General features: G+C 38.7%; 1 protein-coding gene across 1 annotated transcript in view; it reads left to right on the forward strand.

Moving 5' to 3' along the window:
* Positions 1–18,625, forward strand: part of LOC124408149 (disintegrin and metalloproteinase domain-containing protein 10) — a 148,663-nt gene that overhangs the window by 103,425 nt on the left and 26,613 nt on the right. The window contains exons 4-7 of the mRNA XM_046884886.1: positions 9,437–9,728; positions 11,213–11,371; positions 12,796–12,980; positions 17,787–17,927. Coding sequence (XP_046740842.1) covers positions 9,437–9,728; positions 11,213–11,371; positions 12,796–12,980; positions 17,787–17,927 — 777 coding nt within the window. The remainder of the gene's footprint in view (positions 1–9,436; positions 9,729–11,212; positions 11,372–12,795; positions 12,981–17,786; positions 17,928–18,625) is intronic.

Here is an 18,625-nt window from a genome sequence, read left to right on the forward strand (position 1 = left end):
GTTATAAAACGAAAATTTTTAGACCCAGACGTAAGTGGAGAAGCTTTTGGGCTTAGGAGCTAGAGATGAAACAAGTAATTAAAAAAATAATAAAAAAACATGCATTTTTTAAATTTATACATAATTTGATTCTTCTCACTTCTCAATTACTCCTTTTGCCGGCAGATTGTAATCCAAAACCTCATCCATTTCCATTTTCGATTGTAAAATTTTCGTTTTCCTAACAAATAATTGACGAGAAAACTTTACAGTCGACTGATTAGGGCTATTTAAACGAAAATTGCGTTTCTCCAGCAAGTGATCCAGAAAATCTGAATCTCAGCAAAATACGATTTTCTCTACTTTACCCCATACTTAGAAAATTTTTTACGAACGCCGATGGCGAAGATCGGTATGGGGTGAAACGCTTCACATACCTGCGCAAATTGGGGAGAATTTTTCGTTTCCCGATGATAAAACGATGCAATCGAATAGGGGGGGGGGGGGGGGGGGGGGGGGGGGCAAAGTGAGACCCTTAAGAAAATAATGCTTAGCTTTCACATAAACAATTATGTTAAATTATTATCCAGATTACTCGAAATTAAAAAGTAATCATAAATTCATGTTCAGAAAATTATGTAACTTTGACGAGTCGAGAGTAAAGCACAACTTGAAACGTTTCGCGTTATGAGGTCTGCAATTACTCGAGTACCTAAATGATTTCCGAATAATTCATATTTAATAAAAAGTTAAGGTGATTGATTTTGTCCCTTGTTATTTCAAAAATTTTAGGGGGTCCACTTTGCCCCCAAATTTTTTGAGATATCAAAATTTTAAGGTCACCGCTTTGCCCCCCCCCCCCCCCCCCCCCCCCCCCCCGCCTTCCTCCCTTTCGCCCTACTTGCACGCGTTGGGGAGAATTTTTCCGCGACATTCGCCTTTCGACGAAGCTGCCGCTTAGGTGAAAATAATACACCAGCGTCATTCTCTCTCACGTGTTATAGTTTGTGGGAGAATTAATGAGCGACGGTGTGTAGACGGCGTTAACAATGTCCCAAAGGAAATCTCCGGGGTGAAATAATGACGTTGTCAACGCCTCATGTTTCTTTCAATACCTAAATCCTCCGCCCTCGACTCTCCCCGCCGAAGACGAGCTTCTCTCTTTCTCCTTCCCTTCCTTGTCCTCCTCCTTGTCCTCCTCCTCCTCCTCCTCACCCTTATCCTTCTCATCATCCTACACCCCTGCTCTCTATAACTCCCGAGCGAGCACAATATTCCATCTACAAATCAACTTCTCCCGTAGGGTGTCGTCGCCGATCGCACCCTTCCTCCATTCTTGTCCTTCGTGAACAGGTGACGAGGGGCGCGATTCGTCAGGAAAAAAACATCGCTTGAATTACGAACGGAGAGCTGCTTAATCGAATAAACGATTTCAAACGTCGAAGCAATTTTTTGCGACCCAGTTGATTCTCCGGCGATGGAAAAGATCAACGAAATTACTAGAAATAATCGATTATTTTTCAAAATCAATTCATCCAACGTCTCGATTGTTTTTCCCTAAAATCGATTTTTCATTTCTATTCCCACGAACGACGTGGTGCGATATTAATTTATGTTTTTAAAGTATCAATTATATTTCAAAATTGATAACAAAATGGCGGCATGACGCATATAAGTAGAGAACGATATGCGTCGTGCCGCCATTTTTTCATTAGTTTGAATGAAACCTTTCAAAAATGTTCCTGAAACTATAAATAATATAGCCCTCGAACTACTCGGATTGCTTCAAGTGTTTTGATTTTTTTTTTAAGAAAAAATCTCGAAAAAATGAGAGACATTCTAAGTTTTGAAGAATAAAAAAAAATCGTAACATTTTGAAAAATCAAGATTTCGAACAATTCAACTTACGTTAACTTTATTATCACCTATTTGAAACTTTGATGCATACATCAGTCATTCCAAATATTAACCCTTCTAAGTTTTAACCCCCCACCCCCACTTCGCTTGGCTAGTTTTTCTTTCGTTTCCGCGCATAGTTTTTCAAATGGACACCGATCACCACGCTCAGCGAACGAACGGGGTGAAAGAGGGTGGCTTGCAGGTCACGAGTGTGCAGAGGAACGGTTTACATATATAGTTTCGAGGGTGGCGGAGAGTCGGGTCTCGCCCCCGGAGGCGGGCCGCATCAATCACTGCTCTGATTGCACGCTTTTACCGCTAAACCGGCGTCATACAACATCGGATGCCATCAGCATTAATTTTCGACCACACGAAATGCTGACGAACACCAGACTAGCCAACAAATCGGGCTAGATTTATCCACCCCCCCTCCCCCGTGACTTGGGGCCGTGTGTGCGTGACGTCGGCATGGCTTTGTGTCCTGTGAAATCGATCAAATCGATATGTTTCTTCTTCCATATTTCCCTCGGTTTTTTCAGCTCATTTTTAATCCCAATTTGAACGGATTAATTGGTCTCATAATTCCTCGATCCTACACTGCAGTTATTATCCAGCTGTATGTGTGTTTTGATTCCTTTTTTTGTTTTTTTGTTAATTTGAAACGATCAGTAGTATATTTACCGATTACAAAAACTATCGCATTGTACGAGAATGGGAATATTTTATTGCCGATATTGTTTATGCACAATGCTCGTTGTACAAACGTTCACCCATAATTTGGCCTGAGATTTGAACACTTGGGTCAATTAATTAATTACCGCAATTAGTCAATGAATTTATTACCCTCTTTTAAAAAAGGATTTCAAATGCCTGCTCACACCTCGGGCTATCGGTTTTTTTTATCGCATTGCTGCACGCAACTGACTTGCGGTCTATAGAGAAATTCTAAGCAAGATTGTAAATATAGACGGAATAATTGAAAGGAATTTTGTTATAAAATTAAAGGATGAAATCTGTTTCACTGTACCGGAGCTATGCCAATGCCTTAGGATCATTTGTTTATACTAATCGTAAGCGAAAACCGAACATCTTTTGGGTACAGAATATTTAATGAATATCTTGTGGTCATAGATTGACTTGGAATGTTATTTGTAACGATTATTAATTGTAAAATTTATTAACTTTAGTAATTTTGGAAAACTTGACACCCGTCGTTTCCTTGTATCTAGTTTAATTATTACCGTTAGATAGAAACTCGGCCGAATAATCACAGCTATAACGGAGAAACACTTTATTAAAGCAGCCAAGATCTTTGCGTGGAACGTTGAAGTTAAATCTTTGCAATTATAAAAACAGGAGTTAAATAAACTAAAAGAAAATTCTCGCCGTTGGAAATGAAAGGATGAAAAGGTGCAAAGGAAGTGGCGAAACGATGACAACTCTGCAAAGACCTCTTTACCATGAGTCACTGAGTGCAGTAATTACTTTGGAAAAGGGTTGCAAGGCGACTCGCTCTCCTTCAATTTCCAAAGTATGACGGGGTCTTTCATCGGAATTTAAGTGACATTGGAGAGTGAGGCTGCGGCGGAGGGGGTGGGAGAGGGAGGGAGGGAGGGGGGATGGGGTGGCGCGAAACACCGATGCTGATGATTAATCTTTGGGGAAGAATTCCCAGCGTTCCTGACCACCGTGAACGAGACAAGGCGAGACGCGGGGTTCGAAGTATTAGCAATTGACCCAGGCATTCCATCGCTCCATCGGAATTGAGCGAGTGAGCAGGCACCTGCTACGTGATCCCAACTCCACCATTAAGTCATGCCCAACATCGTGATAGATATTGCTGGAGTAATAACTCGTGGTTCAATGTCTGGTCTGCTTTAGGGATCTGCTAGACAGTCCAACGATGGTTCATATTGCTTGCAATTCATGCTACGGAAGGGCAGAAGACTGTCTCAAGTTGTATGATCATCGGTAACTCGCTTTGATGACTTCTTGTTAGGGAGTAATCATCCGGTTTGTCTGAATATTGTGTTGGCACCAATGATGATTAACACGGATTAAATAACATCCTTACTGTGTGATAGGAACGAATCTGGGCGAAGTTGAGTACCACAAGCCAAGTTATCAGCAATTTTGGAAAAGTTTTTACAGTGGGAACACTTGAAATGATGTTCTTGATCTAATTGTGCATCAAGTGCTTAAAGCAGACCATTCCAACTATGTGATGGAAACGAATCTGGGCGAAGTGGAGTACCACAAGCCAAGTTATCAGCAATTTTGGAAAGGGTTTTACAGTGGGAACACTTGAAATGATGTTTTTGATCTAATTGTGCATCAAGTGCTTAAAGCAGACAATTCCAACTACGTGATGAGAACGAATCTGGGTGAAGTGGAGTACGACAAGCCAAGTTATCAGCAAGTTTGGAAAAGCTTTTAGAGTAGGAACACTTGAAATGTCAAGTGCTGAAAGTACCTCATCACGTTTTTCCAATAATATAGATCCTGAAACTTCGGACAATGTCAGAGCTTGTTTTGAGTACCTGAATTACAACCAAGGTGAGATTCATATCTTGTGTACAGTGTACACGAACCGTTCCAGCACTTACAAGATGATAAATTATCGCGTAAACACGAACCGCTGAGTGCATTTCTATCTTCCTTTCCAAGGCGGGCGTAACTCACACGCGTTTCAGTGGCATCCGTGCCGGGTTGTACAGTGAATATATTTATTTGCGAGCTAGGTATAAGGTATATATAGAAGATGGATGGGCGAGACGGAGCAAGAAGGATGTAAGGGTGCGCGTCGGTTGCGTATAAGAAGTAGTCAACGGTGCGTTGATAAATAGGTGCAACCCGGCACTTCCGGCCCTTAAGGGAAGTTGGCCGCACCTCCGTTCTCCGACGTGGTGGAGTGCTACCAGCGTATTTGTATCCCATACGTCTGTCCATGGCATTCGTTCACCGACGTGAGAGTAGTTTAGCAGCCTCGAAACCACTCTACCGACATAAATACGCGTCCATGCGTGAGGGGTGTATAAATTCTTTTTTCGCGCCCACGTCCATGTACCAAACATGGATACACACATGCGATCGTCGTCGAAACCAGTGTCTTGTTGTCTTCTCTCGGCCTCCAGCGATGGTTATACCAATTGCCGGAACACTGGACATTGATTCACTCGTCCAGCGAATGGTCCAAACCCTTCATATGATCGCGTCAGAGAAATGAAGCCTGACGGATATCAGAGATGGAGAAAAGGGACCAAATTGAGATGGGCTAGGGTTAGACTCTTTATCGATTGAACGATACATCGGAAACGGCTCAGCCCAATTCTGTTACATAGCCGAGGGCTGAGTATGTCTGTGAAATCCTCCAACCAGTGAAGTTCACCGTTTAGTTAGAGAGCAGGTAACTTTTTTTTTTGGGAAAAAGTAGACCGCGGTACTTACTCTAGACAGACTACTTGACCCGGTTCAATGTTTATTGTTGTTCGGTTGGTTCACCTCCTCGCTAAAAGTACTGGAAAACGTCTGCGAGCTCATGAAAAATAGCTGAATCCTGTTGGCTGCTGCAGCGTACATCGAGCACGTAACTCCAGGCTGACCCAATCCGTTTTAAGTTTTATACACGAAATATTACACGGATGGAGTGCAGTAGATCTTCGAAACGTGGTGCAAAGATCGTTGGAACGAAACACCTCGTGTTTGTACTTGGCCAGTTGTCATTTAAGGATGTACAGTCAGGTGAAAGGAGGGTTGAAACAACAACGTGATGAATTATCAAAGGTTTAGAAAGTGTAAAACTAAAGTGTCAAAACTAATCTTATGACATTTTCGAGAATTGAATTGCAACGGTGAACACTTCATTGTTTTATAAAAATATTTAAGAAATCATGTTATCTCAGAAACAATCAATAGGCATTGAATTCCACACCGCCAAATCCATTACAAGATTAAAATTGGCAACGTTACTTTAACCATGAATGTTTAGAAAAATCGTTACTCCGCAAACTAATGACCGTCTGAAATTCAGCTATCAACCAATACCAATGAAAAAAAAAATGTTGACAATATTATAAACCAACTCATTGGAAGTCGTTCTAAAATTGTACAACGATTCGTTCCATGATAATTGATTAATTAACGTTAACGTCACTAACTTCAACCTGGCAATCCATTAGCTTTTCAAACTGACTATGCGCATCCACTGTGCGATTTTTGACAGCCCAAAACACTTCGGATTCTCCCAACCTGTCGAAAAAAAGAACACCCAATGGTGCAGCTTCGCGCACCGCCTATCGACCAGATCAAGAATGACACATGGGGAGGCCGACTCGACAGGCAGTGAAGTGGCAATCAGAGCCCTTGTCCTCCAACCCCACTTCAGCCGGCGCTGAGCCCTCTGGGAACCTGGAGTGAGGCTGGCTGGTTGTAACGGATCTGAGGCTGCGGACGGTCCTCCTCAGCAAGAAATGCAGAGCAGACTTGGCCAGCCGTATAGGAATTTGCTCAACCGTTTCGTGCAGCGCACGTCGCACGTCCTGCTCTGTTCCTCCTCGAAGTCCCGAGGGAACTGCGAGCTGCATTCTCTCATGTAATAAATTGAAATCGCAGCGCGGTTTTCTCCGAGGATCCTGGAGAGGAACTGGAAACGTGGTCCTTTGGCTTGGGACAGTCGATTCAGTCACGCGCGGAGTTTCGACGTCGATGATGAATTCAGCAGCTCGCTCGGAGAATTTTTTTGTTTTTCATTTCCTTTTTTTGTTGCGACATATTATTTTTTTCAAATCTGAAGAGACAAGATTTGTTCAAAGATAGCGAAGATTGGTTTTTATTTCGCGTAATGCAAAATGAAATAGCTTACTTCGTTAAAAAGAAAATTATTCCTTTCGGTAATCTGTTTGATTTAAAGAAAAAAAATACATTTTTTTTTTTCGATTACAGAAAATAGATTGTCCTTTGATACGAATGCTTTGTTCGGATGCATAGATAGTTATTCAATGATATTGCTGAAACAAGATACCGGCATAAACAAGATACTATGTAAGTACATGTGTAATTGAAAATTTCTCTTTGACCTAATGGCGAAAATAATCGTGTTATCACTGTGACTATCTTTTTATTGATAATATAAATAATATTATCGATAACATATATTATTATAGATAAAATTTATTTCAAGGGACAGTACTTTTTTTTTGTTTCGTTTTTTTTTTTTTACTTTCTTGCCGAACTCCTAAAAGAATGATCTCCTTTGTCTGAAATTCGTCTGAAACAATTATTTTTCTCACAGTCGTAAATTTTGAATAGTTTCTTCGTACAGAAGAAGATTGTATTGAATTATTTATTATCGTAAAAGTTTCAGTAAACATGATGTGAATTTATCTTACCATGATACCGTCAAGAAAGCAAAGATAGAGAGAGAGAGAAGAACAGCATACTTGTCCGATGAAGAAAGATTTGAAGATGAACAGAGAGGTTAACGCACTTATTATCATTTTCGTCTAAGGTAAAAAAAAAAAACGTGAAGAATTATCGAAGATGATTATCCTGGATAAGATTATCTACTTGACGTATAATACTGGACTGATGACGAGCTGACTTTGCTTGGAAAATCAAGAATACTTGTAGAAAAGTTCGTAACTGCGAGGAGCCTCGACCGGAAGCTCAGAATGTGTGCTTATTTAAATTCTCTCCTGCGCTCGAAAATTATCAGGAAGCTGCCTGATTGTCGAGGTGTCTGACTGAGAAGTTTCATGAAATTCTCCTCGGAACTCGTTCACCGTTTCTCTTATCGTGCGATGTTGTTTTAACTCTGAAATTCGGTCCGAAATATCGTTACGTAGAATAACGAACACGCACTTGTATGTGCTCATGTGTTTAATCGAATTCGCTGTTTGTTGGCGCAAGCAGGCAACCAACGGGAGGTTCGAAACCGAACAACCCGCGAAATGGTGTTTATGCAAATTCGCGGCTCACCCGATGCTCATCATTGCGGGATTTGATTGGAACTTTCGTTTTCCGCTATTAGAACTGATTATCTAACCGCTGTTTAACGCGTGATGAAGAAGCTCGAGGAACAGCCGATTAGAAACTTCATGAAATGAACAGGCGCCATAGAAAAATTGTTGTTTTTAAACCTTGAAATAATTTTCAGGCTTACAGTTCGTTAAATTAAAGTATGTTTTTTTTTATTGCTGTTTAATGGAGAAATTCTGAAATTTTTTTTCAAAAACATACGATCGTTGTTATAACGTTAAAAACTTTTAGCTCATAAATTTCTAATCTCGTATTGAATGCAGTCTTAACATACTTAAACAAATAATGGTTAAAATGTTATACAAATATGGAATTAGATTGCAAAAAATAGCGTTTGACGAGTGTCAGTTATATTCGTTTTGTTAATTGAACCCTTGCTTGTCACATTTACTCTACTATGAAAACACTCAACAATAAACCAACAAGTTACAGAAGTAAGTTAAAAATGAAACAGAGCTTTAATGGCGATCGAGTTCTCTTGTTTGAAATTCCTGCAGGTAAAAATTTTTGAATCAGAATCAAACGATGGGGTAAAGAGAGGATAAATTCATGCGAATTTGAGGTGGAAGGAGCCCAAGGCTGGTATCGAATCGATTCCATCAGCGAGCAATTAGCCAGCAAATGAAATTTCTGCTCCCCCTCCCAAAAAGCGATATGCTATGATTTAATTCAATAATCTCAGTACGTCACGCTCTCCTGCCCCTCTCCTCTCCTCTTCGCTGCTCTCTTCTCTTCTACCCCGCGGTATACACACGAAGCTATCTGCGAATGTAACGAGCAACGAAGCACCCGCTCGTATACAGTATCCTGCACAGATCTCTGCATTGAGCTGCAAGTTAATCACACAGTTATCGATTCTCTGACTGACTGACTAAAAGCAGATGACACAACTTGAGGAACTATTCGACGCTGCATTACCGACTGGTTTGTAATTCTAGCCACACATGTGCGGGGACATGCACTGGTGCACTGGTGCTGATGTTCGTTTTATAGGTACACGTCATAGGTCATGCCAACTTTGATTAATCCCGGAATTCGATCAGGCGAGGAGAGTTCTGAATGGAAATTCCTGCACCGACACAGTTACCGACACTTAGCCGAGACACAAACCTATTTCCACAACATTTAAGGACAGGGTATAACCCCACTCTGACAAACCTTGTCGATCATCGTAGGATCATTTAATTGTGTGACATTATGGGTCATCCGATAAAAAGGTTTGTGTCTAGGCGAAGTATCGGTAACTGTGTCAGTGCAGGAATCTATATCCAGAATTATTCTCGTATACTGCTAACCATCTTCGGGACGAAACGTTGCATTAACGTTAAGGGAAATACATGATGCGATTATTTCTAAACGACGAGAGTTTGTTTTTAGAATAGAGATGCTTCTTGATGTATTTCGAGATACTCGTTCTTGAATATTTTGAAACGAAAATATTACAATTTAAATTTTGAAGACCATGTTTGGGACGAGAAATTATATTAACGTTGAGGAAAATATTTCCGGCTATTCTTTCCAGATGACAAGACCGCATTGGTTCACGGGGTTGTTACGTCAGACGGTCTCTTCGACGGAACAGTGCGGAGTGCCAACGGCGAAGAAATTTACATAGAGCCAGCAAGCAGGTACTTCAGGAAGAGACGAAGCGAGTCACCGCCGCTCGACGACGTCGACGTCAACGACGAGGACGACGTCAGTCCCATATACCACACGATCGCGTATCGCTCCAACGACGTCGCGACGCCGCGCCAAGAGCACTCGTGCGACAGCGAGCTTCTCCATCGAAATGGTAGCCTCAACTTCAACCATACGTGAGTAACAGTCACGAGTTGATATAAACTTTCAATTCTTATATATGATAGAATACCAAATGTAAGGTGAGGCGTGCAGATTTCACTCTATTCGTGCATTTTACATAAATATTATTCAAATACTGAAGTTATTCAACCGTGGTGAAAATAGCCATTTCTTTTCTTGTGCTTTTTAAACTAACGACAATCAATATGGGTATGCGTGGATTCACGATTTAAGAGATTGTTTAGTTGAAAAGCAAATACAGCATAATCGTTTGTTGAGTATGTATCGAAGTACCAATTTTTAAGCGATTTAAAATTATGCATAGATGGCCAAGATTTTTTTTAACTTTATTGTACTTTTTATTTTTGTATTTTTGAATTGATCCTCGCAGGATACGAATATAATAACTTTGTAAATTTTCAATGCATTTAAAATATGCGAACTCGTAATAAAATCAATAAATAGTATTGTTTTTTGGCGAACCAACTTTCTTGTAAAAGTCATATTACCATATTTTTATTTTATTCAAATGACAAACATCTGGCGTCAAATTTTGTATTATTGAACTATGAAAATTATTTTCACCGAAAGTCAGGGGCTCCTAAACACCCGTCAAATTTGTGTCAAATAATTCTCGAATATATCGTATAAATCACTCATTTTACGAGGGAGATTTTTCCGATTGTCTCTGTAATTAGGTGAGCAAGGAAAAAGAACGGTTTTAATTTCATCTCATGTCATGAACGATGAATTCCTGCTCCTTTGCAATCATTCTTCACCCATCGTTCTATCGACTATACTTGTGTCACATTTCGTGAGCAAAACAAATTATAAAGTAGATTTGTATTGTTTAATTTGAGACTTGAAAAAAAAAAAAAAAAAAAAAAAAAAAACAATGGAATTACAAAATTCTACCCATCTGTAATTTTTAATTAAAAAATTATATTCCTAGTCGTATATATTATAGACAATGCGATGAAAGACGTTATCATGAGAGTTCTCATTTTCAATATCTTTCGTTCACAGTAATATTGAGCTATTTTTGTCGATCAATTATTTATTTATCATTAATTATAATCAGCACCTGTATATGTACATGAGTAAATTCACGGTTATAAGCCGTTCTGCATATGTAAAAATAAACGATACGACGCGAGCTAATTACGTTGAGCATGCAAGGAGGTACGTCTCGGCTTCATGTAACGATAAGAAACTTGCATCAACGGTCCCCAGAGGGTGCGACAAGTTTATAAAAAATTGCAGAGTGAAAATTTCCGCGTTATATATTGCTTGGACTTCCGTGGAAATAGAGGGTAAACGGGGGGGGGGGGGGGGAGGGGAAAGCGATTACGAAGAACGATAGCTGGTAAGAAGTCCGGGTCAGTATAGCGTCAAGGGTGACCATCGAGAGACCATCGAGGGTCTGAGGAAGGAAGGATGAGTCCGTATCTTCGAGCTCAATCTTGATGCCCACGCGATTTGAAAAGATGAACTCCAGTTTCAGAAAAAGTGAAGCAACCTATCAGCCCAACACCTCGCAGCCGATCTACCAGCACCTAAACGATGGAAAGTCTCACGCAAAGCCCGGCTTTTATCCGAAGGATGCTCGACGGAAGCACCCAACTGCCAGTTCCCACAATTTGGAACTACTCGACAAGTAGGTTCAAGCAATCTTTTTTCCGATGTCCAAATACTCTCTTTTTCTCTTTCTCTTTCTCTCTGTCTGGAATTAGAATTTGGCCGTGTAAAATAAATTTCTACCAAATCTCGATCTTTTTGGATACAGCGAATAATATTTTCTTGCCGACTTTTCATTCACGGTTCTTTCATGATTTAGTCTTATTAACAATAATAAAATAAAACTAGAAGTCTAGTTTGTATATAATATTGTAAATTTTAGTTTGATCTCGTCAATCCAATTAGAAACGTTTTTTATACACGGTTTTCAATAACACTAATATATTATTACTGATGATGATTTTCAACTCCATTTACCAAAGATTATTCATGCGAACATATAATCAAACGTCTTAGGGACTTTTTTTTTACACAGTGACAATCAGATTTTGTGTTTCATTTCTCAACGATATTGTCTCTTTATGTTTTTCTTTACGCCAAATTAATGGAAAAAATTTAGGGAAAAGCCAGATAAAAGAGATGGAAATAAACAAAAAAAGAGAATGAGGAAATAGGGGGGGGGGGGGGGGGGAGGGAGTAAAAAATGTCTCTTTCCTTAATTTCTTGCTTTTCATAAATGACTCGATGCGAGCTTGCGGACAGTTTGAAACCGCGAAACCGATTTTCAAATTCTCTGACCAACGGTTAGACTGTTATTTTTTCCTTGATCAGAAATATTTTTCTTTATGGGGTCAAGAAATTTTTTTTCACCGTCTGAAACATTTATGATACATAAAAGTTAATCGTCTTGTCTGGAAATCTTCTTAATGTTAATTAAGTTTGGATCGACAAAAGGAAAATCGTTTATAAGGTTTTCTGACAGCGTTCTTACAGGTTTTTTTTTCACCTTCTCTTATTTAAACTGTCGTACATAAGATCCCCTTAACGTTTGATCCCTATTTTTCAGTAAAATGACTTTCAAACGGCAACGCAACGTCTTTTTAAGCTGCTTGAACGGGCTTTTTATGGTGTTTTTTTAGTTTCTTTTTTTTTATTCTTATCAAGCCGTAAAGATTCAATCTCACGTTTTTCCTCTGAATAAAATAACAATCAGCAAAAACGTATGCAAGTTCATATCGACGGAGTGATTCGAAGTTTGTTTCATGTTACAAATACATTTAATTTCTGCTTGGAAAAATCTTCGAAATATCTGGATATCTTTTCTCGATTACGTGAGCTAATTTGTTAATGAAAAAATCAAGAATAGACATTTTCTCAGAGAAATTTCCTAGCACGGTTAATTTTCTCTTACTTGGTTTTCCCGGATTTTCATACCCATCTCTCTTGAATCCTTCCCAATTTTTACGAAATCCTCGATCCCTTCGCTATTATTTTAGGCACACTTGACCCCATGTAGAGAAGGGTTGTTTCAGTTATAACATCGCTCGCAATTGTATTGTTTAGACTGTACAGAGAGAGGTACACTCGAGTGCTCCGCAAACGTACCTCGGTCGACCCGAAAAAGACAACTTGTATGCTCTACCTTCAGGCTGACCACACCTTCTTTGCCCACTACAAATCTGAAGAGGCCTGCATCGAGGTCATGACTCGCCATGTTCAACGCGTCAATGCGATTTACAGATACACCGGTAAGCAAGCATCTTATACCTGTTAATACACGCTGGCTTTCGAGTTTCCGAGGAAATTTAAGGCAGTGTGACAATGGATCAAGTCATGTCCTTTGATCTCGATGAAACAGACTCTGGTTAAGGAGATTCGATGGTCGAATATCCATGATTTTTATTATTTCTGCTACGGAATGCAAAAGTACAGGAATTATGTAAGCAAAAACGCTTAGGTATGTCGAAGCTTCATTTCAATCTGGTTCCAGATCGATGGAAATTTTCTAGGTTCGGTCAATTTTACTCTACGATGACTTCATTGGAACAGGTCTTCTTTTTTTTTTTTCATTAATCGATTTGATATCGAGTTTATAATAAGGTTTGAGAGGTATTTTCTGGGGAGAGAATTTTTATTTGAATTTTGTGACAACTCGATCGCGTTTCCAATTGCCCGCAATTTTTTACTCTTCTCCTTAATTTCCTTTTGTTGTTGATTTTTCATTTGACGCTGACAAAATCGACCTCGTTAACGGGACGCGTTTCGATAAATATTCATACACACGAATCGCGCAGAGTCAGAATTATCATATTTGTTAATCAGTATTCGGGCAAATTCAACGAGGGGAAAATAAACTGATTGGTGAAAAAAGTATCTCATATATCTGCACGAAATACTATTACATCAATAACAAAACAAACACACTCAGGTGGATAAATATAATACGTTTAAAATGCGAAAACGAAATTATATAATCAATTAAGTAAATAAAATAATGCTTCAGTTGCGTGATTGGACTACGTGAGAAATAATAATTACACTCGCGGTTTCCTTTACTTTTGAAGCGGAATTGTGGGCAGGGGAAAAAATGAATGTCAATATTTGTTATTCTTCTTTCGAAAATGTGTCATTTTTATTTAAAAATCTTATGGCAATCTGTATTTACAGCATGTTTATACGGTGAAAGATACTTTGGCAGTTCGAACGAAAAGTCGTTTAAAAATTCTTTAGCTGTTTCTTATCTTAAAGCCGTTCGAAGTAGATACTTCCTTGCAATCTTCCCCGCCGAGACGCTCATCAGAATACATTTTGCACCCCGTGGGTTCTTCGATATTCCCTGCTGCCGCGTACTTTTCCCTTCCCCTGCATCTTCTTGATCTCCAAAAGTTGGTTGCATCTTTCCTGAATTAATACAACATCAACATTCACACGCGTCGTATGACTTGGAAAGTTTTTCCTGAAACATACAGAATAATATCATTTATCCAGAATATCTCAAACTCCTATGTATATTTATGTTTTTCTAGGAAATAATGAACCTATTTTTTCCATATGATACTTGATTATTGTTTATAAATTTTCTGGAAGAAAACTCAAAAATATTTCCAAATATTCGACTTAGACAGTAAATAGCAAGATTTTTATATAAAATACTAGATTGGCAGTTCATTTTTCTCTTCTTCAATGTCATCGTGTTTTTTTTTTTTTTTTTTTTTTGCCGAGACAGAAAACATTTTCACCACAGATTTTCCTATTTTTATGCTTTTTTAATACTCCACGTTATCCATAAGAATTCGCAACTTAATGAACGCATCGACTCGAGTTTTCTGACTGAAAACGAAACAAAGAAAAATGTGTTTCAATCCTTCGCATGCGGTTTTACGACGGAGATCGGCGTGGCCATACTCATTTTAGAGGCTTAAGCTGCACTCGTCTGGTTTCTTTTTTCACATCGGTCCCTTTCATCCTTCAGCTTATGGGCCTCTGCATTATTTAGTATTTTTAGGAAACCCTCATAAAGTTGGGCGAGGGGTGGAGGTAGGTCTTGACTCGAGCGGTGCGTGCCTTCTGCAGATTATATGAGCGCGTGTAGACGTATAGATGCCGTCACATCAAGGCGGGCAACTCATCCCGCATAGTGCGCTCGAATTTTAAGGCTTGTCGAGAAGAAACTGTAAAACGTGGGGCTCGGCAATCGACCGCGCATGCGCGTGATAATTGGACGCTATGGGTCGGTAAGGTAGGACAGCCAACTTATCAGAAACGGGTAATGCCGTCACGATGACTCGTAGCTGTCATCGACCAGCGGTAAGTTGACAATAAAATCGTTCCAAGCCTTTTCGAATGACTACATCGACTATTTTACGTCTTTCTAACCTATGAAACAATCGCATCACCTATAACCTCCATAAGCTGCGTTAGCGGGCTGAAGTTTAAGGTGGCTAGCCTGCATGAAAATACGACAAATCTTACGCATGCGCAGTCGGACGCTCAATCCGGTGAGTTCCGACGTTCACTTGTCGGATAAAGTACATTATAGCTAATACTTGCGCCAGAGAGGCAAGTCGCGGTTTCACTGCTTGCGAAATTACGACAAGTTATAATGTAGCCGCCAAGCAAAGCTGATTAAGGTAAACCAGAAAATCCTAATCCCTCGCCTGGAGTGTCCGTAGTCAGCCATCGGTGTTACTTTTTCTTTCCTCTTTGTTCCTCGAGGAGTGTGAGAACTATTAAAGCCCTCGAATTAATGGATTAATCGATCATCACTGCTTCGCGTCATGTGCAATGCGAAATCCAGCTCGATGTTTTGGCAATTATTATAACGCAGTTGCACTATTTTACCATTTTTCAAATTGCTATACGTCACGTTTTCTTGAGAAATAAAAGACTCTCGATAAATTTACTGGAATCATTATCAAAAATCGTTCCAAGAAATTTATAGAGAAAATACGCTTTTTGTACATAATACGATTCTATCAAGTACCACGAATTCGGAATAATAATGTTATTTCTCTCAATTTATCATCAACCGAATTTCATCTATTTAAATTTACGAGCACGAATTGTTTTTCTTGTTGAAATGAGATTTTTATAAGACTCACCTCATTGTCAGTCAGTTTCACTTTTGCCAACTTTGATTTCATCACAATTTCATCATGCCACTTTTTTTCACTTAACCCTGAAGAAAAAAGGGCGAGAGAAAAAAATCTTACAGTTTTTATTCAACCTTCGATAATGGCAATTACTTTTCTTTTTATCGTATTATCCGAAGCGCCGCGATATCTGAAAACCGGTAATTTATCGTCCGCTGATTCTGTGCTATTCAGTATCTTCTTTTTTCTAATTATTTTCTTCATCGTTTTTCCTTACGAAGTTAATACCCACCTAATCGACACCAAAGTGACAAAGGATCACCACGAAGGAAGATTGCATGATTTCTTACCGTTTTTATACTTCTTTCTCTCTTCTCCTTTATTCCTTATTTCTTTCTCCTTCTCCCTTCTATTTTTATCTTCATTTTTTTTCTTTCGAATCTTGCATGGTTAGAAGCTGTGATTAAATACCATCAGACACGCCAAGCCCAGGGTCTTCCGTATGCACGTAAACATATAATACATATGTATATAACATATACACGTATTTCTATATATGTATATTTCTAAGCTTACCGAAGCGCAAACTCGTGCAGCCACGCCGAATGACTGGGCCGTAATTTGATTGGCCGATAAAATTCCACACGTATAGACGTATACATATGTACACACCATATATATATATATGTATCTACCTCGTTCCAAACGAAATTAATCTGAATATTTACAGGAAACTTTTTTCTACTCGCTCTCGATTCGATTTTTTTTTTTTTTTTATTGTTTTTTTCTTTATTTTTCATTTTTTTCCTCCACACAGTCTTTCCTTTCTTTCAAATCGATTTTTCTCGATCGATCGATGGTTTATTGCATGCAAAGGTGTAAACTGTTTCTCCACACGCGAACTCATCGAATTTATAACCGTCATAGAATTGATTCACTCGTGCACCTTCGTATTATTGAATATCTTTGCTCGACTTATACGAAAATGCAGAAGAGCTTAGAAATTTTGCGAAGTCGAACCTTTTTGTTTGTTTTTTTGTTTTTCTTCTTTCCCAATACGAAGCTGAAGAATCTCGATTACAAAAACATAATAGATTTTAAACGAAACAACTGATTTTTCATGGGTTAAACAAATATTATTTATTTTATCTGCAATTTGGGAGAAAATTAGTTTTTTTTTTTTGTTTTTTTTTGTTTTGTTTTTTTTTCTCTTTTGACAAAAAGTTGAAACAATTTTAAAGAAATTGATATGACGTCTGAACCAGTGCTAATTTCAAAATTGCATGTAACTGTTGCAAATGTTGTTAATATACATGACGTGTGTTTAATACGTATAAGGAAATTGAATATTTTTTTTCCCATTTCTTAATGCAAAGTTAATAACTTTAAAGCGTTTTCTCGTAAAAAAAAAAAAAAAACGAATTTCACTGCGATGGAAAAGTAGAAAGAAAATAGGCCAATTCACTTAAATTTCAGATAATTACAGCGGTAATTTTCTCGAGTATTTTATATTATTTACGAATGCATAATTTTCTCGAATGATACAAAACACTTTGCTAATGAAATCGGAATAGAGGAGGAAAGTGACGACGGAACGAGTTAGTAGTTTTTTTTTTTTTTTTTTGTTACACCTGTATGCGTCATACGTACGATGCATGTGCGCAGAGAAGGATTGCGGAAACGATTCATCGGTGTATCCGATCCATCGCGTGCCCGACATTAGATTCGCCCCCGCTGTACATACCCACTTCCGGTTTGCGTTCCAGATCAGATATCGTTTGCGGGTTTTAAAATTAATCCTCGCGATGCGACAATAAATTATTTTCCAAATTAGAAACGCTGTAGGCAGTCACACGAGCCGCTCGCCCTCTCAGGGTGCACAGGGCTTATCCTCTACCTATGTATAATACCTTAATCGCCGGTTCGCCGCATTAATTAATTGCCTTTTATGTGACTCTGCAGATTTCAACCAGGACGGTCAGCCCGACAACATCAGCTTCATGATTAAACGGGTCAAAGTACACGGTCACGACGCCCTCCAAGACCCCACCTATCGTTTCACCGGCACCTATGGGGTCGAAGAATTCCTCGAACTCTTCTCTGGTGAGTTGGCAATAATTATTTATTTAACAATTTCAAACTCGTGGATGAACCTTTTGAAGCATAAATTTTTTAAACGATAGTATGATCGTGAAAATTCTCGCACGGGAGGTTTTTTTTTTTGGGGGGGGGGGGTCACTGATTACGAATCCGCCATTTTTATTTTGAAAACCTGAGTTCGGATTTGTAACCAGCGACTCTAAAAATCCACTTACACTAAATTTCAAGTTATTTCCTTGGATAGATTGTTTAAAAATGAATTTTCCCGAAAGAAACGTTATTTTTTTAGTTTGTTTATTTATAAATCATGTATTATAAATAATTATGCTAATTAGACTGTATTTTCATGTTCGTTGATTACTAAAGTAACTAAAAAGTGGAAAAACCCGGATCTGAATGGGTAAAAAAGTTAATATATTTGAAAAATTCAAGATAATCGAGGTGGGAACGTAGGTTCGTTAGTTACTGTTTTTCACGTTCTTAGTCGTTAAAATGTCCGTTGAATATCTTGGAGATATCTTAAACAAAATTTTGTTGCGAATTGATTACCCGCTGCATAATAAATTCCGGTTTCCTGTTAGGTATATAATTAGTAAAACATGTTAAAATTAATTGCGATGAACGGATAAGTAATCCAACGAAATATAAAAGGAAAAAATATTGTAAGAGAGAGTGAAAAAGCATCACGTTTCAACGACTTG

Source organism: Diprion similis, chromosome 7 (genome assembly GCF_021155765.1).
Source record: "Diprion similis isolate iyDipSimi1 chromosome 7, iyDipSimi1.1, whole genome shotgun sequence".
NCBI classification, from domain to species: Eukaryota; Metazoa; Arthropoda; class Insecta; order Hymenoptera; family Diprionidae; genus Diprion; species Diprion similis.